General features: G+C 47.2%; 1 protein-coding gene across 1 annotated transcript in view; it reads left to right on the top strand.

The window, feature by feature from the left end:
• Nucleotides 1-16,872: 16,872 nt before the first annotated feature.
• The window catches only part of htr2cl1 (5-hydroxytryptamine (serotonin) receptor 2C, G protein-coupled-like 1), a gene marked incomplete at its 3' end in the record, with an annotated part of 48,541 nt that continues 43,075 nt past the window's right edge, over nt 16,873-22,338 (top strand). Inside the window, 1 exon segment of the mRNA XM_084312101.1 lies at nt 16,873-17,065. Coding sequence (XP_084168227.1) covers nt 16,942-17,065 — 124 coding nt within the window. The 5' untranslated portion in view covers nt 16,873-16,941.

Raw genomic sequence — 22,338 nt, forward strand, 5'->3', positions numbered from 1 at the left:
ACTCGATTCAGATTTTTCAGAGAGTGAGCTAGTTGAGGCAATTAAGTCATTCCCCTCTGGTAAGGCAGCAGGCCCAGACGGATTTGGCTGTGAATTTTACAAGACATTTCACAAGACACTTGCCCCAATCCTACTCAGAATGATCAATGACTCCATTAAGAATAACAGATTTCCGAACTCTCTGTATGAAGCAAATATATGTATCTTACTGAAGAAGGGCAAGGAGGAAACAGAGCCTGGAAGCTACCGGCCCATCGCCCTCCTTAATTTTGATCAAAAATCGATCACAAAAGTATTAGCCAATAGATTAGGGAGACATATTCCATCAATTATACACCCAGACCAAACAGGGTTTATCCCAGACAGATTTTCATTTTGTAATGTGCGTCGGCTCCTGAACAATGTTTATACCAACCACGAGGACAACTCCAGAGCGGCCATTTTGTCCTTAGATGCAGCCAAAGCGTTTGATCAAATAGAGTGGCCCTACATGCTCGAGGCACTTAAAAGATTTGGATTTGGAGACTCTTTTATTGCATGGGTCAAAATACTATATCTCTGCCCGACATCCTCCATCCTCACTAATAATGATAAATCTGGACCTTTTGACTTGCAACGTGGGGTCCGACAGGGCGATCCGCTTTCTCCCTTACTATACGACGTTGCTCTGGAGCCCCTCGCGATAGGAATCAGGAGCCACCCCAATATCAGAGGCATTAAGATAGGGGACATGGAAAGCCGGGTGAGCCTTTACGCTGATGACACATTGTTATATCTCTCAGACCCAGAAACCTCTGTTCCTCCCTTGTTAGATTTCATTGAATCATTTGGTAAGCTTTCTGGCTACACAATCAATTGGGGTAAGAGTGAGTTTATGCCTCTCTCGGGCGGCCTGAACTCAGACTTTCTTAAGGCTCTACCATTTAAAGTAGTAAATGACCATTTTTCATATTTAGGACTCCGAATATCTAGAAATCCCAAACTCTTATTTAAACTTAACTATGCTGACATGCTCACAAAGTTAAAACTCAACATAGAGAAGTGGAGGACCCTGCCCTTATCTATGGTGGGGCGTATTAACGCAATCAAGATGGTGTCTCTTCCTAGATTCTTGTATCTATTTCAAAATCTGCCAATCTTCCTCACTGCAGCATTCTTTAAGAAACTAGACTCTATTATTTTCCCATTTGTATGGGGATATAAAACCCATCGCATATCAAAAGGGCATCTGCAGAACCCAACACAGGAGGGAGGCCTAGGCCTCCCTGCATTCAGGAATTATTATTGGGCAGCCAATGCTAGAGCTTTGACCTATTGGCAGAGGGGACTCTCGGGTGAGACACCATCTAATAATTCCCCCCTGTGGCTAAACATTGAAGCCACAGCAGTAAAAGGCTCCTCTCTCTGTACTTTACTTTTTTCTAAAACAGAATCCCCTCAAAAGCTAATTAGTGACAATTTTATCTTAAGGAACTCACTTAGGATTTTGAATCAGATAAGAGGTGTTCACAAGCCACCAAATGTCTGTATGTATACCCCTATATGTCATAACCACTCCTTTTTGCCATCTCGGACAGATGGGGCATTTGCTGTCTGGAGGGACAAGGGACTCACGACCCTTGGAGACTTGTACATAGACAAACAGTTTGCATCATTCGACCAACTGAAAACAAAATTTAACATCCCTAACTCCCACTTTTTTCGATATCTCCAAATCAGACACTATGTCAAAGAAAAAATTCCACATTTTGAAACCATGCCAGAGAATTGCCCATTCTATGATCTCCTGAAGCTTCCTCCAGACTCCAGACACCTGATATCTCGCTTTATGTCCCTGTTTTCCACCTCTGTGTCCACTGACCATCTGAGAGATGCCTGGTCCACTGAGTTGAACCTAGAGGTGTCTGAGAACATATGGAATGAAGGTTTGACTAGAATCCAAACTTGCTCGATCAGTGCTAGGTACAAATTGATTCAATTTAAAGTCATCCATAGACTCCACTATTCAAAGACCAAACTACACAGAATGTATCCATCTCTTTCTCCATTATGTGACAGGTGTAAAGTTGCAGAGGGCTCTTTAACACATCTCTTTTGGCTCTGTCCTCATTTACAAAAATTCTGGGGTGAAATATTCCAGTGGTTTTATGGAAAGGACATTCCCCCTGATCCAGAGTTGGCACTCTTTGGGTGTTCAGAGACTGCCTTAAGGTACACGAGGGAGGAACAACAGACACTAATGCTCGGCATGGTAGCTGCAAAAAAAATGATTCTAACCGATTGGAAATCACCTACACCCCCGTGTTTCCAGAAATGGCTCAATGAAATGATCACAATCATACAGATGGAGAGGATCCGCTATTACAGATCCAAAGAGCACAACAGGTTTTCGGACATATGGAGCCCATTCATTGACTATCTGAAGGACAAATAACTGCACTCTGCAGAGACTCACCCCTGTATATCATGTTTGACCTGCACCTTGTAACACCTGGCTATACAACACACTTTAATGCTTTGAGTTAAGTCACACTGTTATTTTATTTTCCTGTCTGGCAGTCCTTTTCGTTTTTTTTTAGTTTTGTTATGTCTGTTTATTTTTGTTCTGTCTCCTCCTTTTTGTTTTGTCTGTTCTTGTCTAGTAAACTGAGAAATAAAGTATTTAAAAAAAAAATTAGATACCCAGGTATATCCCTGAGTTAACCTGTAGGAGAGGGATGGGGTTGTCACAGAGGCTTACATGGTTCAGTGAAATGGCACAGAGCACATGGAATAAATTCTCTACACATGCTTAGTATGCAAATGAGAGAATGCTAATTATCTGTAATACTGGGAGCTTATGCAATCAAAATAAGACACACATGTTCGAGAGAAACACCAGTGATGTCAGCGAGTTCACAGACACTGTGGTGTCCTTCATAACAACACTCGCTGACAGTATTGTCCCCACAAAAAAGGCGAGGGTGTTCCCGAACCAGAAACCATGGGTGGACAGTACTATCAGAGCAGCTCTGAACTCTCGCACCACTGCTTATAACCTTGGCAGAGAGTCAGGAAACATGGAAGATTACAAGACAACAGTCTACACTCTGTGCAAGGCTGTTAAACTTGCTAAGAGGACGTATGCCGACAAGATGGAGGCACAAATGGCACAGAATGACACAAGAGGCTTATGGCAGGGACTGAGGACTATAACTGACTACAAAGTCAGCGCCCCCTCAATGGGTAGCGACAACGCCTCCCTTGCGGACCAGCTCAACACCTTCTACGCGCGGTTTGGTGCAAACAGTGGCGCTGCTAGCTCAACGGCTAGTGACGTCACTGGTGCGCCGGCTGTTGTGGAGGGGGGGGGGGGCATCCGCGGGGGGGCGGGGACGCTCTCTCATTGACGGTACACAGTGTGAGAAGAGCATTTATGCAGGTGAACACCAGGAAGGCGGCTGGCCCAGATGGAATAACAGGATACATACTTAAGTCCTGTGCTAACCAGCTAGCCCCTGTGTTCACCACCATATTTAATCGATCCCTGAAGGAGTCAGTGGTCCCTGCCTGCTTCAAGATGTCTACCATTATCCCGGTACCAAAGAAACCCTCCCCAGCAGGTCTCAATGACTACAGACCGGTGGCACTCACCTCTGTGGCCATCAGAGCATTGAACAATGAACACTGAGGGTCACAGAACACTGAACTCTCCACACACAAGCACACATTAGCACACACACGACACGCACGCTGTGCACGCTCGCACACTAGCAGCCACTTTAACATGAGAAAGCACTCACTCATGCTGCACACGCCCACACTTATGGCCACAAAGGAAAGGTCACTTTAAAAATAGTATAGTAACAGTGTATTGCACTACCAAGGGACCTAGCATGTCCTTCATGCTCTGTAAATAACTATGTACAAATACTGTGATGTCCCACTATGTTACCTGTTTATTGCACAATGTGGTTTATTGGATTCCATTATATGTTGTACTACTGTATTGCACATCGTTGCGGGCAAGACCACCCGCATTTCATTGTATACTTGTATGCCGTGACAAATAAAACTCTAGCTCTGGTACCCTGTGTGTGGCTAGCTCTGGTACCCTGTGTGTGGCTAGCTCTGCGTACCCTGTGTGTGGCTAGCTCTGGGTACCCTGTGTGTGGCTAGCTCTGGGTACCCTGTGTGTGGCTAGCTCTGTGTACCCTGTGTGTGGCTAGCTCTGGTACCCTGTGTGTGGCTAGCTCTGGTACCCTGTGTGTGGCTAGCTCTGGTACCCTGTGTGTGGCTAGCTCTGTGTACCCTGTGTGTGGCTAGCTCTGGGTACCCTGTGTGTGGCTAGCTCTGGTACCCTGTGTGTGGCTAGCTCTGGTACCCTGTGTGTGGCTAGCTCTGGTACCCTGTGTGTGGCTAGCTCTGTGTACCCTGTGTGTGGCTAGCTCTGGGTACCCTGTGTGTGGCTAGCTCTGGTACCCTGTGTGTGGCTAGCTCTGGTACCCTGTGTGTGGCTAGCTCTGGGTACCCTGTGTGTGGCTAGCTCTGGTACCCTGTGTGTGGCTAGCTCTGGGTGCCCTGTGTGTGGCTAGCTCTGGGTACCCTGTGTGTGGCTAGCTCTGGTACCCTGTGTGTGGCTAGCTCTGGTACCCTGTGTGTGGCTAGCTCTGGTACCCTGTGTGTGGCTAGCTCTGGGTACCCTGTGTGTGGCTAGCTCTGTGTGCCCTGTGTGTGGCTAGCTCTGGGTGCCCTGTGTGTGGCTAGCTCTGGTACCCTGTGTGTGGCTAGCTCTGGTACCCTGTGTGTGGCTAGCTCTGGTACCCTGTGTGTGGCTAGCTCTGGTACCCTGTGTGTGGCTAGCTCTGGTACCCTGTGTGTGGCTAGCTCTGGGTACCCTGTGTGTGGCTAGCTCTGGGTACCCTGTGTGTGGCTAGCTCTGGGTACCCTGTGTGTGGCTAGCTCTGGGTGCCCTGTGTGTGGCTAGCTCTGGTACCCTGTGTGTGGCTAGCTCTGGTACCCTGTGTGTGGCTAGCTCTGGTACCCTGTGTGTGGCTAGCTCTGGGTGCCCTGTGTGTGGCTAGCTCTGGGTACCCTGTGTGTGGCTAGCTCTGGTACCCTGTGTGTGGCTAGCTCTGCGTACCCTGTGTGTGGCTAGCTCTGGGTACCCTGTGTGTGGCTAGCTCTGGGTACCCTGTGTGTGGCTAGCTCTGTGTACCCTGTGTGTGGCTAGCTCTGGTACCCTGTGTGTGGCTAGCTCTGGTACCCTGTGTGTGGCTAGCTCTGGTACCCTGTGTGTGGCTAGCTCTGTGTACCCTGTGTGTGGCTAGCTCTGGGTACCCTGTGTGTGGCTAGCTCTGGTACCCTGTGTGTGGCTAGCTCTGGTACCCTGTGTGTGGCTAGCTCTGGTACCCTGTGTGTGGCTAGCTCTGTGTACCCTGTGTGTGGCTAGCTCTGGGTACCCTGTGTGTGGCTAGCTCTGGTACCCTGTGTGTGGCTAGCTCTGGTACCCTGTGTGTGGCTAGCTCTGGGTACCCTGTGTGTGGCTAGCTCTGGTACCCTGTGTGTGGCTAGCTCTGGGTGCCCTGTGTGTGGCTAGCTCTGGGTACCCTGTGTGTGGCTAGCTCTGGTACCCTGTGTGTGGCTAGCTCTGGTACCCTGTGTGTGGCTAGCTCTGGTACCCTGTGTGTGGCTAGCTCTGGGTACCCTGTGTGTGGCTAGCTCTGTGTGCCCTGTGTGTGGCTAGCTCTGGGTGCCCTGTGTGTGGCTAGCTCTGGTACCCTGTGTGTGGCTAGCTCTGGTACCCTGTGTGTGGCTAGCTCTGGTACCCTGTGTGTGGCTAGCTCTGGTACCCTGTGTGTGGCTAGCTCTGGTACCCTGTGTGTGGCTAGCTCTGGGTACCCTGTGTGTGGCTAGCTCTGGGTACCCTGTGTGTGGCTAGCTCTGGGTACCCTGTGTGTGGCTAGCTCTGGGTGCCCTGTGTGTGGCTAGCTCTGGTACCCTGTGTGTGGCTAGCTCTGGTACCCTGTGTGTGGCTAGCTCTGGTACCCTGTGTGTGGCTAGCTCTGGGTGCCCTGTGTGTGGCTAGCTCTAGGTACCCTGTGTGTGGCTAGCTCTGGTACCCTGTGTGTGGCTAGCTCTGGTACCCTGTGTGTGGCTAGCTCTGGTACCCTGTGTGTGGCTAGCTCTGGGTGCCCTGTGTGTGGCTAGCTCTGGGTACCCTGTGTGTGGCTAGCTCTGGGTACCCTGTGTGTGGCTAGCTCTGGGTACCCTGTGTGTGGCTAGCTCTGGGTGCCCTGTGTGTGGCTAGCTCTGGGTACCCTGTGTGTGGCTAGCTCTGGTACCCTGTGTGTGGCTAGCTCTGGGTACCCTGTGTGTGGAAGCAGGGGCGTAGCTGGGGGGGGGGGGGGGGGGGGGGGGGTAGCTTAGGATGATTCCAAGGGCCCAGCACTGGGGGGGGGGGGGGGGCCCAAAAATCACTCAGGTGTATTATTGATGCTGTCATTGATACTATGTTTGTTTCTGAAGTGTGTGTGTGTGTGTGTGTGTGTGTGTGTGTGTATGTGTGTGTGTGTGTGAGAGATATATATAGAGAGAGGGGGGGCTTTGGTAGACTATTGCATTGGTCCATTCATTGAAGATGAACGCAATGCGACATCCTTTACTAGGCTCACCCACCAACAGTGCAGGTGCTGAAATGCTGATCCGAATGTATAGGTAAAAACAATATTATGCGTTTTCATCAATAAAAAAAATGGCAAAAAAAAAATCCGCTTACGTGCGCTCGCATTCACTGGGGGCCTACAAATACATTCTTTCATGGGGCCCAGAATCTGGAGCTACACCCCTGTGTGGAAGTGTGATTGATGTTGATGTGAGGCGCCACTGGGAACCAGAGCGGGGTGAGTGACTGAATCAGGGACTGAATGAGTGACTGCATGATTGAGTGAATGAGTGAGTGAGTTAGTCACTCTCTAATACGTCTACAGCGGCTGCTCATACATCACCCCTTCTCTCCACTATTCTATGCTGTGCTACACAATGGAAATGGAACAGTTGAAATGTCTGAAGGTGGAGAGAGATGGGTGAAAACTGTGTAGTGTCTTGTCATCTCTATTTGAATTTACTCTTAATTAACTACTCCTACTCCTATGCTCCACTCTACTCTACTCTGTTTGCTCTGCCTTTGCTGGTACAGTAGTTACACAAGTTCCCTCCAAACACACACATACATACACACATACATACACACACACACACACACACACACACACACACACACACACACACACACACACACACACACACACACACACACACACACACACACACACAGACACACACACACTTGGAATATGATTCACTCCTCATGCTTTACCTACAGTTGTGTATGGCCTGCCTGCCCGCTTATAGCTTATCCGCAACAGTAAGTTACTTCCGGGGTAGGCCTGATTGGCCCCGACAGGCACGTGACGCGCAACTTTCTCTGCCGCGCGGCACGCTCCGCGGAGCCGAGCGGCAGAGCTTGCGGAATTACGTAACCGTCCAAATACGCCATGACTTTCATTCGGCGCTTCAGCTCACCTGGCAGAGCAGCGGTCCTGCGATCCTGCGGTCCGTTGTTGGTGAGTTTGAATCCCATCAAATCTTTTTTTTTTAGCGTGATTTTTTTTTTACGTGTATTCTTTCGCCGGTTAAGGTTAGGCATGGTTAAGGTTAAGTTTCAAGTTTCTTTAATAGTTGTCATACAGAAGTACAGAATACTTTTGTACAAAATGCTTCTTACTGTTGCGCTCCAGAGACTGTGCATGACAAGATAAGTATGAAATAAAAACATAGTAAAAATAGTAAAAATTAGAAGTAAAAAAAGAGGTCACAGTGTTCAGTTTAGACATATGTACAATGTTCGTAGACGTAGTTACCATAGAATATACAATACTGTGCAGTGTACTAATATACAATACTATATAGTGCAAGGCATAAATGGACGAGGTGCAGTTTAGGTACAATTCACAGTAGGTGTACGAGTTGTAGTGCAAATCCTTTATCAATAAATATAAAGTGTAAGTGTGTTTGTGTGATCTAAAGTGTGGAGAGTGGGTGCTGCAGTGTGTTGTTTGTTTGAGTGAGTGTGTGCGTGTGGGTGTGTGTGCTGTGTGCATTTGATGGTTGTTGCATAGTGATTATTGTTCGTTTAGCGATTATCGTTCGTTTAGCAGCCTGATGGCCTGGGGATAGAAGCTCCTTCTGAGTCTTTCTGTGCTCGCCATAAGACTCCGGTATCGCTTGCCTGACGGCAGCAATTCAAAGAGGCAGTTGTTCGGGTGGCTCGAGTCCTTAATAATTCTCTTAGCCTTCCCCTTGCACCGCTTGTTGTAAATGTTCTGGAGGGTGGGAAGCCCCCCTCTAATTGTGCGTTCGGCTGAACGTGTCACTCTTTGTAGTCTGCTACGGTCTTGTGCAGTGCTATTCCCAAACCAGGAGGTGATGTTGCCGGTCAGGATGTTCTCTATTGTACATGAGTAGAAGTTCCTAAGGATCTTCTGACTGACTTGGAACTTCCTTAGGCGCCTGAGGAAGTAGAGGCGTTGTCGTGCCTTCTTCACAACACTGTCAATGTGTGTGGTCCATGTCAAGTCCTCGGATATGTGGGCTCCGAGGTACTTGAAACTGTTCACTCTCTCAACTGGTGCCCCGTCGATGCTGAGGGGGCTGTAGTCCTTGACCCCCGACCTCCTGAAGTCCACAATCATCTCTTTTGTTTTGCTGACGTTCAGGGAGAGGCAGTTCTCCTGACACCACTGTGACAGGTTCTCTACCTCTTCCAGGTAGGCCCTTTCGTCGTTGGCAGAGATCAGGCCCACCACTACTGTGTCATCAGCAAATTTGATGATGGTGTTGTTGTTCCGCTGTGCTACGCAGTCATGTGTGTACAGGGAGTAGAGGAGGGGGCTCAGAACACAGCCCTGGGGGGCCCCTATGTTGAGCGTGATGGATGAGGAGGTGCAGTTGCCGGCTCTTACCACCTGGGGTCTGCCCGTCAGGAAGTCCAGGACCCACTGGCACAGGTCATAGTTCAAGCCCAGGTCCCTGAGCTTGGCTATGAGTTTGGAGGGGACTATGGTATTGAATGCTGAGCTGTAGTCGATGAACAGCATTCTCACATAGTTCCCCTTCCTCTTGTCCAGATGTGATGCTGCTGTGTGCAGCACATGGGCTATGGCGTCCTCCGTGGACCTGTTGGGGCGATATGCAAATTGCAGAGGGTCCAGGTTGATGGGGAGGGAGGAACAGATGTAGCCCTTCACTAGCTTCTCAAAGCACTTCATGGCTATGGAGGTGAGGGCTACAGGGCGGTAGTCGTTGAGGCAAGCGGGCGTAGATTTTTTGGGTACAGGGATGATGGTGGACTTCTTCAGACAGGTGGGGATGACGGCCTGTTCCAAGGACAGGTTGAAGATGTCAGTGAATACCGGGGCCAGTTGGTCGGCACAGGCTTTTAGGACGCGGCCGGGGATGCCGTCCGGACCTGCTGCCTTCCTGATATCCACTTTTTTAAAGATCCGTCTCACCTCATGCTCTGTTACCCTGAACACTGAGTCTCCATCAGCAGACCCCCCCCCCCCCCATTGCCGTGGTTTGTAGGCTGGTGTTGTTATTCACAGCCTCAAACCTCGCATAGAAGGAGTTGAGATCATTTGCTAAGGAGATGTCACTGTTCAGTTTGAGGGGGGTTCCTTTGTAGTCTGTCATTGTTCTGAGGCCCTGCCACATGCCTCTAGAGTCAGCCTGTTCAAACTGAAGTTCAACTTTATCCCTGTAACGCCGTTTTGCCTCTATTACTGCTCTCCTGACGTTGTATCTTGCCATCTTGTGTTCTTCCATGTTGCCTGTCACCAGCCCGGTGTTGTATGCTGATGTGCGCACTTTCAGAGCCTCACGGACGGATTTGTCTACCCAGGGCTTTTGATTTGGGTAGATATTAATTTTGGTGGTGGGGATTATTACTTCTACCTGAGTACAGACATAGTCAATCACCGTTTCGGTGTATTCGTTAATATTGGCTGTGTTATCACGGAATACACTCCATTCTGTGCTTCCCAGCACTGCTTGGAGTGACTCCACTGACGTCACGGCCCAACGCTTAACCTCTCGCGAGACCACCGGCGTTCGCTTGAGACTCTGTTTGTACTTAGACAAGAGAAAAATTGCGGCGTGATCGCTTTTACCGAATGGACTAAGAGCCTGTGACTTGTACCCATTCTTAAATTGCGAGTATACATGGTCTAATATGTTCTCGCCTCTGGTGGGACAGGTCACATGCTGATAGAAATTCGGCAGCACCTTTTTAAGACGCGCGCTGTTGAAATCCCCCAAGACCAAAATGGCCGCGTCAACGTTAGCTGCCTGGAGTTTGTTTACCTCGTCGTGAAGTTTTGAAAGTGCGACCTCAGTGTTCGCGTGTGGTGGAATGTACAAGGTTAAGGTTAGGCATTGTTTCGGAGTTGGTTAAGGTTAGAACGGTTAAGTTTAGGCGCTGTTAAGGAGCTGGTTAAGGTTAGAGTTTGTCTTAGAGAATGGCAATATTCTTTCTATGGTTAAGGTTAGGCATGGTTAAGGTTAAGGTTAAGGTTAGGCATTGTTTCGGAGTTGGTTAAGGTTAGAACGGTTAAGTTTAGGCGCTGTTAAGGAGCTGGTTAAGGTTAGAGTTTGTGTTAGAGAATGGCAATAGACAGCCTATTTCCGCGCGACAGCTCTCAGCAGCCTCGTTGCGCGTCCTGAGTTTGCCGCGTCACGTGCCTGTCGGGGCCAATCAGGCCTACCCCGGAAGTCACTTACTGTTGCGGAACAGTTACAGGCTGCCTGCCCTGCAAAATCATGGACAGATGTAATGAAATGTGTGTGTGTGTGTGTGTGTGTGTGTGTGTGTGTGTGTGTGTGTGTGTGTGTGTGTGTGTGTGTGTTACATCCCAATGTATATATTCCCCAGTGTGTGTCTCCATGTGTGTGTGTTCTCCATTTTGTTTCCTCCCTCCAGCCATTGTTCCCTTCCCCATTGGTCCCTGCCAGGCCAATCCTTCCATTATTGCAACACAGCAGTGATTGGTGGATGGCTTTCCAGACTCCAACACTCAATCCACACCCCCCAATCATGGATCACCCCACACCTGTTAAAACATGGCTTCTCACTTCAGTCTTTCTCTCTCTCTGGCATGAGGCTAGGCTTGTTGTGTTTTTGGTAAACCTGTAAACTTTGACAGTATTGCATCTCGTTTATTGGCCTTTGGTGCTTAGTAGTAATTTCCTTGTGTGTGTATGGCCACAGAGAGAGCATTGTTAGTTATAGTTTGTTTTTGTATATATTCTGCTTTTGTTTCTGTATAATTAATGTGTTTTTCTCTCTTTCTCTGGAAGCACAGATGGGGTGAGGCTGCCATTTCCTTTGGACATTGTTTTCTCCTGTTTTGGTTAGGTAAGAGTAGTTTAGGTAATGTAATCTCTTTTACCATAGATTAGATTGTGTTTATTTGGAGTATAGTGGTGTTTGTTTGTTGTTTTGGCCTGGGCTCACACCTGAGCTACATGTGCTTCCTTTGCCTCTATTCATAAATATCATTGTTGTTTACAAACCTGGTCCATCTTTTCTGTCAACCAACTGTTATGTTACAGCCCTTTACCCTTAGACTCACAGGGGTCGTAACTGTGTGTGTGTGTGTGTGTGTGTGTGTGTGTGTGTGTGTGTGTGTGTGTTGTTTGTTTGTTTGCTTGCTTATGGTAGGTGACCCATACATATTTATTATATTATATACAAGTCTGGAGGCACTAAAAGAGAGAGAGAGAGAGAGAGAGGAGAGAGGGGGGAGAGAGAGAGAGAGAGACATATGGGGGGGAAGAGAGGGAGAGAGAGGCAGATGGGGGAGTGAGAGCGAGGCAGAGGGGGGGAGAGGGAGAGAGAGAGGGAGAGGGGGGAGAGAGAGCAAGGGAGAGGGGGGGAGAGAGAGAGAGACATATGGGGGGAGAGAGAGAGAGAGGATAGAGAGAGGAGAGAGAGGGAGGGAGAGAGGGAGGGAGAGAGGGAGATGGAGATAGATATGGGGGAGAGGGAGAGAGAGAGGGAGAGGGGGGAGAGAGAGGGAGAGAGAGAGATATGGGGGGAGAGAGAGAGGAGAGGAGAGGAGAGAGAGAGGGAGAGAGCGAGATAGATATGGGAGGTGAGAGAGAGAGGGGGGGGAGGAAGGAGTGAGAAGATAAGTGGATGCTCATCCACATACTTTTTGATGAATGAATACTGCATTTTAATTTTGACACCACTGATGAGGTGAAAATAACCCATATGGTTCATAATAACTACTACACACACACACACACACACACAACACACACACACACACACACACACACACACACCACACACACACACACACACACCACACACACACACACACACACACACACACACACACTCTGATTGGTTATTGATGCAGGGAGTTGCAGGTGTTTGGCCAATCAGATGTTCTTGCCAAGCGGAGCAGATGGTTCCGGCCCGTCAGCCCCCAGGTGGCCCACACACATCTGATCCTAGAGAACTCTCAGCAGGCCCGGCCCAGCTGTTCTAGGGTTAATCACTAATCAATATAATAGGCTGTGATTAATCATGATTAATCACGAGTTTAAAATAATGTGTATTCTTGGTGTGACCTCCTTGTACACTCCTTCCCGCAAAATGCCTTTCCTCCACATGTTTTCACCTAAAGTGAACAAACCTGTTTATCCCCCATCAGATGTTACAGCAGGTAGTTATGGCTGTTTATCCCCCATCAGCTGTTACACAGAGGTAGTTATGGCTGTTTATCCCCCATCAGCTGTTACAGCAGGTAGTTATGGCTGTTTATCCCCCATCAGCTGTTACACAGATGTAGTTATGGCTGTTTATCCCCCATCAGCTGTTACAGCAGGTAGTTATGGCTGTTTATCCCACATCAGCTGTTACAGCAGGTAGTTATGGCTGTTTATCCCCCATCAGCTGTTACACAGAGGTAGTTATGGCTGTTTATCCCCCATCAGCTGTTACACAGAGGTAGTTATGGCTGTTTATCCCCCATCAGCTCTTACACAGAGGTAGTTATGGCTGTTTATCCCCCATCAGCTGTTACACAGAGGTAGTTATGGCTGTTTATCCCCATCAGCTGTTACACAGAGGTAGTTATGGCTTTTTATCCCCCATCAGCTGTTACACAGAGGTAGTTATGGCTGTTTATCCCCCATCAGCTGTTACACAGAGGTAGTTATGGCTGTTTATCCCCCATCAGCTGTTACACAGAGGTAGTTATGGCTGTTTATCCCCCATCAGCTGTTACACAGAGGTAGTTATGGCTGTTTATCCCCCATCAGTTGTTACAGCAGGTAGTTATGGCTGTTTATCCCTCACCAGCTGTTACAGCAGGTAGTTATGGCTGTTTATCCCCCATCAGCTGTTACAGCAGGTAGTTATGGCTGTTTATCCCCCATCAGCTGTTACAGTAGGTAGTTATGGCTGTTTACTGACGTCCATTGGTCTCCAGTCAGTGCCATAAAGGCGTGTCGACTGCTCCACTTTCATTGCCTTCTCACTGTAAACAAACGTATTGCTGAAAATATACAGATTTATTCGTCACGTACATACACACGAGACATGAAGGTAGCCATGCCCGCTTTGATTGTGCAAAAAGAAATACAAATAATAATAGAATAAAATAGAATAGATAATAGATATACATGATAAAAGGTACTAAGATAAAATAGTATACAATATACAGTTATGCTATATGTAACTATACTAATACTAACTATACTAACACACACACACACACACACACACACACACACATTTCATTACATCTGTCCATGATTTTGCAGGGCAGGCAGGCCATACACAACTGTAGGTAAAGCATGAGGAGTGAATCATATTCCTAGTGTGTGTGTGTGTGTGTGTGTGTGTGTGTGTGTGTGTGTGTGTGTGTGTGTGTGTGTGTGTGTGTGTGTGTGTGTGTGTGTGTGTGTGTGTGTGTGTGTGTGTGTGTGTGTGTGTGTGTGTGTGTGTGTGTGTGTGTGTGTGTGTGTGTGTGTGTGTGTGTGTGTGTCTGTGCGTGTGTGTGTGGGTGTGTTATGAGTGTGTGTGTGTGAGTGTGTGTGTGTGTGTTATGAGTGTGTGTGTGTTATGAGTGTGTGTGTGTGTGTGTGTGTGTGTGCGTGTGTGTGTGTGTGTCTGTGTGTGTCTGTGCGCACGCGCACGTGTGTGTGTGTGTTTGTGTGCGTGTGCGTGTGTGTGTGTGTGTGTGTGTGTGTGTGTGTGTGTGTGTGTGTGTGTGTGTGTGTGTGTTCTGATGGCCTGAGGGGGAAGAAGCTGAGTCGGAGTCTCTCTGTTCTGGGTCTTTACTCTCTTGGCTACATTTGAGAAGAAAAAAAACGCAACATTAATCCATACAGTCTGTAGACATGGATTTATGATGTGATGTCATCTCGGGCTGAAGAGGTTAACCCTTTCACTGCCACACAACAGAACGTTAACCCTTTACTATCACACAACTTATGGCGATGCTCCATCATTAGCATCATTAGCTCCGCATCCGCATCCGCTGTCGGTTGTGTGATAGTAAAGGGCTAACCTTCTGTATTGTCAGTGTGAAAGGGTTAACCGGCTGTCGTGTGGCAGTGAAAGGGTTAAGACGATATTTCCCCTGGAAGGTGGCTAGTATGCTGCGTCTCCTGAGGGGGGTCTGGATAACGCCTCCAGGCCCCCTGGGCTGCGTCTCCTGAGGGGGGTCTGGATAACGCCTCCAGGCCCCCTGGGCTGCGTCTCCTGAGGGGGTCTGGATAACGCCTCCAGGCCCCCTGGGCTGCGTCTCCTGAGGGGGGTCTGGATAACGCCTCCAGGCCCCCTGGGCTGCGTCTCCTGAGGGGGTCTGGATAACGCCTCCAGGCCCCCTGGGCTGCGTCTCCTGAGGGGGGTCTGGATAACGCCTCCAGTCCCCCTGGGCTGCGTCTCCTGAGGGGGGTCTGGATAACGCCTCCAGGCCCCCTGGGCTGCGTCTCCTGAGGGGGGTCTGGATAACGCCTCCAGGCCCCCTGGGCTGCGTCTCCTGAGGGGGTCTGGATAACGCCTCCAGGCCCCCTGGGCTGCGTCTCCTGAGGGGGGTCTGGATAACGCCTCCAGGCCCCCTGGGCTGCGTCTCCTGAGGGGGGTCTGGATAACGCCTCCAGGCCCCCTGGGCTGCGTCTCCTGAGGGGGGTCTGGATAACGCCTCCAGGCCCCCTGGGCTGCGTCTCCTGAGGGGGGTCTGGATACCGCCTCCAGGCCCCCTGGGCTGCGTCTCCTGAGGGGGGTCTGGATAACGCCTCCAGGCCCCCTGGGCTGCGTCTCCTGAGGGGGGTCTGGATAACGCCTGGCTGCACGCCGACCGTGTAGTTTTACGAACCCAGCTTGGTTTTTAAAACAGATTTGTTTTCATCTTTATTTTTTACCAGGGAACCCTCTAAAGGTTACAGTGGTACCCTGGTTACAAGAATCACTGTTGGGGACAAATACAAGGAAATTAATAATATCTCCAAGAGGCACTGAGGGGTCCAAGCTAAATGTAGAGTCTTAGAAGCATAGGAAGGAGGGTAGGAAGCATAGGAAGGAGGGTAGGAAACATAGGGAGGAGGGTAGGAAGCATAGGAAGGAGGGTAGGAAACATAGGGAGGAGGGTAGGAAACATAGGAAGGATGGTAGGAAACATAGGAAGGAGGGTAGGAAACATAGGAAGGAGGGTAGGAAACATAGGAAGGAGGGTATGAAGCATAGGGAGGATGGTAGGAAGCATAGGGAGGAGGGTAGGAAGCATAGGGAGGAGGGTAGGAAGCATAGGAAGGAGGGTAGGAAGCATATGAAGGATGGTAGGAAGCATAGGAAGGAGGGTAGGAAACATAGGAAGGAGGGTAGGAAGCATAGGAAGGAGGGTAGGAAACATATGGAGGATGGTAGGAAGCATAGGAAGGAGGGTAGGAAGCATAGGAAGGAGGGTAGGAAGCATATGAAGGATGGTAGGAAGCATAGGAAGGAGGGTAGGAAACATAGGAAGGAGGGTAGGAAGCATAGGAAGGAGGGTAGGAAACATATGGAGGATGGTAGGAAGCATAGGAAGGAGGGTAGGAAGCATAGGAAGGAGGGTAGGAAGCATATGAAGGAGGGTAGGAAGCATAGGAAGGAGGGTAGGAAACATAGGAAGGAGGGTAGGAAGCAATAGAAGGAGGGTAGGAAACATATGGAGGATGGTAGGAAGCATAGGAAGGAGGCTAGGAAGCATAGGAAGGAGGGTAGGAAGCATAGGAAGGAGGGTAGGAAGCATAGGGAGGAGGGTAGGAAGCATAGGGAGGAGGGTAGGAAGCATAGGAAGGGTGGTAGGAAAAGAAATTACACTGCATGACATGTATGGTTATTTAAACCTCTCTCTCTCTCTCTCTCTCTCTCTCTCTCTCTCTCTCTCTCTCTCTCTCTCTCTCTCTCTCTTTCTCCCCCCCTCTCCCCCTCTCTCTCTCTCTCTATCTCTCTCCCCCCCTCTCTTCCCCCCCCACTCCCCCCCCTATCTCTCCCCCTCTCTCTATCTCCCCCCCTCTCCTCTCTCTCTATCTCTCCCCCCCCTCTATCTCACCCCCCCCCCCTCTCCCCCCTCCCCCTCTCTCTCGCTCCCCCCTTATCTCCCCCCTCCCCCCTCTCTCTCTCTCCCATCTCTCCCTCTCCCCCCTATCCCCCCTCCCCCCTCCCCCCCTCTCTCTTCCCCCTCTCTCCCTCTCCCCCCCCCCTCTCTCTCTCTCTCCCCCCCTCCCCCCCCTCACCCCCCCTCCCCTCCCCCCTCCCCCTCTCCAGACTATGCATGGCCTCTCCCTAACTCGCTGTGCCCGATCTGGATCTACCTGGATGTGTTGTTCTCCACCGCCTCCATCATGCACCTGTGTGCCATCTCTCTGGACCGCTACGTGGCCATCAGGAACCCCATCGAGCACAGCCGCTTCAACTCCCGCACCAAGGCCATGATGAAGATCGCCGCCGTCTGGACCATCTCCATAGGTGAGGCCACGTGCGCGCTACGCAAACGTATTTTTGCATTGTACTGTAGTTTAGTTTTTTTGTTTATTTATTTAGCACATTATTTAAAAAAAAAAAACAGTGCTAGGAGGGAACGAAGCCCAAAGGGCTTGTACAAAGTTCCACTCCCATCTCATTGTCCATAAACAATATGAACGAAGTACATGTAAGCATGGTCTACAAAATAAACTTCAAAACAGGATCAGAGACATAAGGCAGACACTATAGCGAAAACATGGAAAATTGAAACGAGTCAGTAACAAGAACAATCTTTTTTATTTAAAATATATATATTTTTACGAGTACAAGAGGGCAAAGGAGAGGAGAATAACATATGAAGAGTATATAACGAGGAAAAAGAAACAAGCAGTCATACTAACAGTAGTTGTAACACTGATGCACAGGAGTAACCTAATGTGATGGTGATTTATGATGAAATTAAATGAGATTTTAATTGTTTTTTAAATATAGATAAGGAGGTTGTTGACCTCAATGATGAACTTAGAGTGTTCCAGAGTTTAGGACCTCTAAAGCTAATGTTGTATTGATGGCTAGATGTCCGACAGAAAGGTAAGTGGAGTTTATTACTATGGTTTGTTGGATATGAGTGAATTTGTGATGAAAAAATTAAGAAGCTATGGAAGGTATCAGGAAGATTGTTAATGAACTTGAATATGAATGAGCATGTTTGAAAGGTATTAAGTTTGTCAATTGATAGTAGAGAATATTTGCGGAACAGAGGTGTAGATGGTTCATATCTGGTAGAGTGGGAAATCATCCTGAGGAACCTCTTCTGGATTATGACTAATTTGTTGAGATATGATGGATATGTTGCAGCCCAGACTATACAGTAGTTAAGGTAAGGAAATAAAAAGCTATAATACAAGGTTAGATGGGCAGAGGGATGTATCATGGGGCAGACCTTTCTCAAAATTACAAGCATCATCATTGACTTTTTGCAGACATTGTCAATGTGATTATGCCAATTTAACCCTTCATCTATAGTAACTCCTAAACATTTTGTGAAAGGCACTTGGAGAATTTAATTTCCATTAATTAATATTTTAGATTCTTCTTTAGGGTAGTACTTACAGATGAAGCCATGAATTGTCGCTGGACCACCGTTTGGGCACCGTATTAACGGTAACAATGACCAGCAGGGGCGCTCGAATACAGCTGGTGACAACGGCCCGACGCGGCGGCTTTTTGTTCATTCATTGGAGGAGCTCCGCGCTGGACAAAGCTTGAGTTACATTCAGTTCGATTACAGCTGGTGACTTCATTCATAGGATGCTACAACGTCCTATGTCTACAGACTGTATGAATTAATGTTGATGAATTAAAGAATGAATAAGTAAAACGTGTCAATTCAGCAGTCAAAGTGTATATATTAAAACGTGTCAAATCTAACTTCATTAGACAGCTGACGCACAGCTCTCTTGTCCATTAATTTCATCAGAAGAAAGCGTTAGTGTAATGCTTTTTGGTAACAATACGTTTGTGTAAACAATTAACACGCAATGTTGCTGAATAAAATAATTAAACAGTTAAGACCTGTCGAATTAGCAGTCAATGTGTATATTTTCAGCACTTTCACACTTGTTTACCAACGATTTTGTTATAGTGTACTATAAGATGAAAAGATTCAAGCTGTGTTTTATTTGTCACTGTGGCACAGTGGTAACATTCCTGTTTCGCAAACACTAAGTGTTACAAAGGATCAGATTAAACCGAATATATATATTTATTGATTGATATATATTGCATAGTATTTGTATATCGTTTGATATCCCTTGTATATTCCTTGTACATATACACGGAATATCCCTTTAGCCCAGACCATAATATTTCATTCTCCTATTGGACAGCGGTCCACAGGCGCCAGGGTCTTACCCCCAGAGTCGAGTTCAAAGCTACCGTCAAGGCTTGTCTCAACATGCCCGGTTCTGCCCAGGACTACGAGACAGAAATGAGGCTGGCACTAGATTATTCCCCGTACATATAAATATGGCGCAGGTGAATACAGAAGTAGTTCAGTAGAGTTACCCAATAAGTTGAAGCCTCACCCACGATACAACGTGCGGTGAAGTATGGCCTGTTTGGCCCCAAATAGAGCATTGAGACCGCGTGCGAATTAATAACTGAATTGTCAGAGTTTGGCGCTATACCGTCGAGTGCGACATATTTCTATTAAGTCAGTAATAGTCTATTTGTGTATAGTGTATCGTGCGGCTAAAGTTCTACAGTGACCAGCATCACCAACGCTTCCTCGTACCAGCTAGAGTGCTTATCCAGGCTGGGCTGCTTTCATGGCGCTTTCACCCGAGGAGACCTAGACGAGAACCGTGTGGACATGTACACTGGATTAATCTACCCGACGACTACATAGCCCTTTGCGGCTGGATTATATTTGTTTTGGTCCTGTGATTTATGGAGCGGAGAATCGCCGACGCCTACACGTGTGGGATTTACCCTGTGGGGAGCCGCGTCGAGCCTGCGCCTCAGAGAGCCTGAGGCCGGCTAGCTTTCTTCACTGTGGAGCTACAGTCTACGGAGAACAGCTGTATTCGTCTGTGGATCAAGAGGCTATTGCACCGTCTCCTGTACTTGGAGTCTCCTTAGTCATCGTTGACCAGACTCTCTACTACCGACAGATCCTCTACCCCTGCTGGCTTACAACCGGGGGGACCCTTCCAGTATCTCCCGCTATATATTACTAGTGTACCATAGATATAATTCCCTAAGATTCAGGTTGTATAATTACCTCCTGCGTAACCAGAGAATGGACATTCATTATTGATTTGCCTACGCACATTCCTTTGCCTTATAAGCGCATCCAAAGTAAAATACAGAGAAGTATATTATGTACCTTTTGCTGCAATAAATACTTGATTATACCTTTGTGTGGAACCGATTCAATGTGGGAAGTGTTCATCATATTTATATATCATGTACTGTATGGCCAGTAATTAAAGTACATAAAGCGGTAGTGGTTTAATGATACCATACTTATCAATACAGTCAGGGAATTGTACCCCTCAGTTACACTAAGCCTTGGCAAAACGCTCGTTCAAATCTTGTATTTTTTCCTTTCATATATAATTCATTTATAAAAAGAAATGGTGTTCTGCCAACATGTTTTGGCTAAATACATTATTGTACATGTACTGTATGTCGTTTTATTAATCTATTCATCCCATGCAGTCCATCTGTTTTCTTTGAAAACATATAGCGTTACTGAATTTAATAAGGAATGCAAATATCAGTGATGTACCTGAACGTGTTCGTATTTTGGGCGAACTTGAACTGAACGTACTGTATATCCGCTAAATGAACGTAATTGAGAACGCGTTCATTCTCAGCCCTGTGTAACGGAGTTCAAAAGTGCGTTCATTCTCAGCACTCTATTATAACGGCGTTCAAAGATGTGCCAGATTTCATATGCATTTCAGCCCAAAACTAATTTAAAACACACTGTAAACAGGCTTTAAAATTATGCGTAAAACCACCCGATCTGGCAACGCGCCTCTCACCCCCTGCTACGTGACCAGACTCCTCCTCACAACAAGCAGTGGAACAGCGGAATCTGCGCGCAGAAGCCGAGAGCTGCAGCAGCACTCGCTCAGTCAGAGTCAGACTCTACCTCTAGACATCGGCGTATGCATTTAAAAGAGTTTACAATTCAAACTATTTGATAAACTTCTACTTTCAGCCCGGAAATGCATTCTGATAAACAGGATTAAGGATAAGCCTCCATTTTTACAAATGTGGTATAGAGAGATCTTCGGTGTGCTACCCCATGAAAGACACTGTGCAATGCATAGAGGCAACAACGCTTCCTTTCAGGAGGTGTGGGCCCCTCTATTAGACTATTTTCCTGCTGAAATGTCTCGGATCCTTCTAAAGGCCCAGTGCCCCATTGTATGGACAGACTTGGGATAGGAAAAAATAAATATATGTATGTCTACATGTGAATGGGCTCGAGGCAAGTGCAATACTGTACAGTGCCTGTCTTGGTCTGCTTTCCTTTTTGCTTGTTTTTCTTTTTGTTTTGTTTTTTCTTGCTTATGGTGTGGATGATGGCATAGAGATGAACTGGAGGACCCCCCCTCCCCCCCTTGTCCCAATGTGTGTTTTTGTAATGTAAGTAACTGTACGTGAAAAATCTATAATAAAATATTTTTTTCAAAAAAGAACTAAAAAGAACTAAATTAGTTCATTTTTGAAACCATGAACTTTAGTTCAACATTTTGAATTATGAACTATGAACTGAACTAGTTTATTTTAAAAATTGTGAACTGTGAACTGAACTAGTTCATGTAGAAAGTGAACTTTCCCAACACTGGCAAATATACACATTGACTGCTAATTCGACAGGTTTTAACTGTTTAATTATTTTATTCAGCAACATTCAGCAACTTCAAACGGGTGTTTAATAGTGTTTCAAGCCCTGTGCTAGATATCATAAACACTTCCCTTAGAACTGGTATTTTCCCAGATGACTTTAAAACAGCAGTTGTAACGCCATTACTAAAAAAACCTAACTTGGATAGTAATGAAATGGCAAATTATCGTCCAATATCCAACCTACCATTCATTAGTAAAGTACTTGAAAAGATAGTTTCAGTTCAAATAAATTCCTTTCTTGAAGAAAACAACATCTTAGAAGAATTTCAGTCGGGATTCAGAAAATATCATAGCACTGAAACTGCCCTCACCAAAATAATCTGTGACCTCAGGCTAAACTCTGACGAGAATAAGATCTCCATCCTTATCCTGCTAGATCTCAGTGCAGCCTTTGATACAATCGATCACGATATTCTAATCGATCGTCTTGAAAACCATGTCGGTTTCTCAGAACATGTGCTAGGCTGGTTTAAAACATACATCAGAGGGAGGAAATTCTATGTTAAACTAGGAGATCACATGTCTGATATATACGACAACAACTATGGAGTTGCACAAGGGAGTTGCTTAGGTCCTTTACTCTTCTCCCTTTACATGTTACCGCTGGGTGATATCATCAGAGAACATAATACCTGTTATCCAATCCTGGAGCACAGAATTGGGATTAGAACACCATCACTCTATCAATTGGACCAGAGTTTGGGGAAATGTTACTATGGCATCACGAAACCCAAATCATCAGCAGATTCATTTCAATTTTGTCCATAAAACATATTTAACCCCCCAGAAAGCTTATAGAATGAGACGTGCTATGTCACCAAACTGTACACTTTGTTCTCTAAATACTA

This window comes from Notolepis coatsorum, assembly GCF_963971535.1.
Source record: "Notolepis coatsorum genome assembly, chromosome: 4".
Taxonomy (NCBI): domain Eukaryota; kingdom Metazoa; phylum Chordata; class Actinopteri; order Aulopiformes; family Paralepididae; genus Notolepis; species Notolepis coatsorum.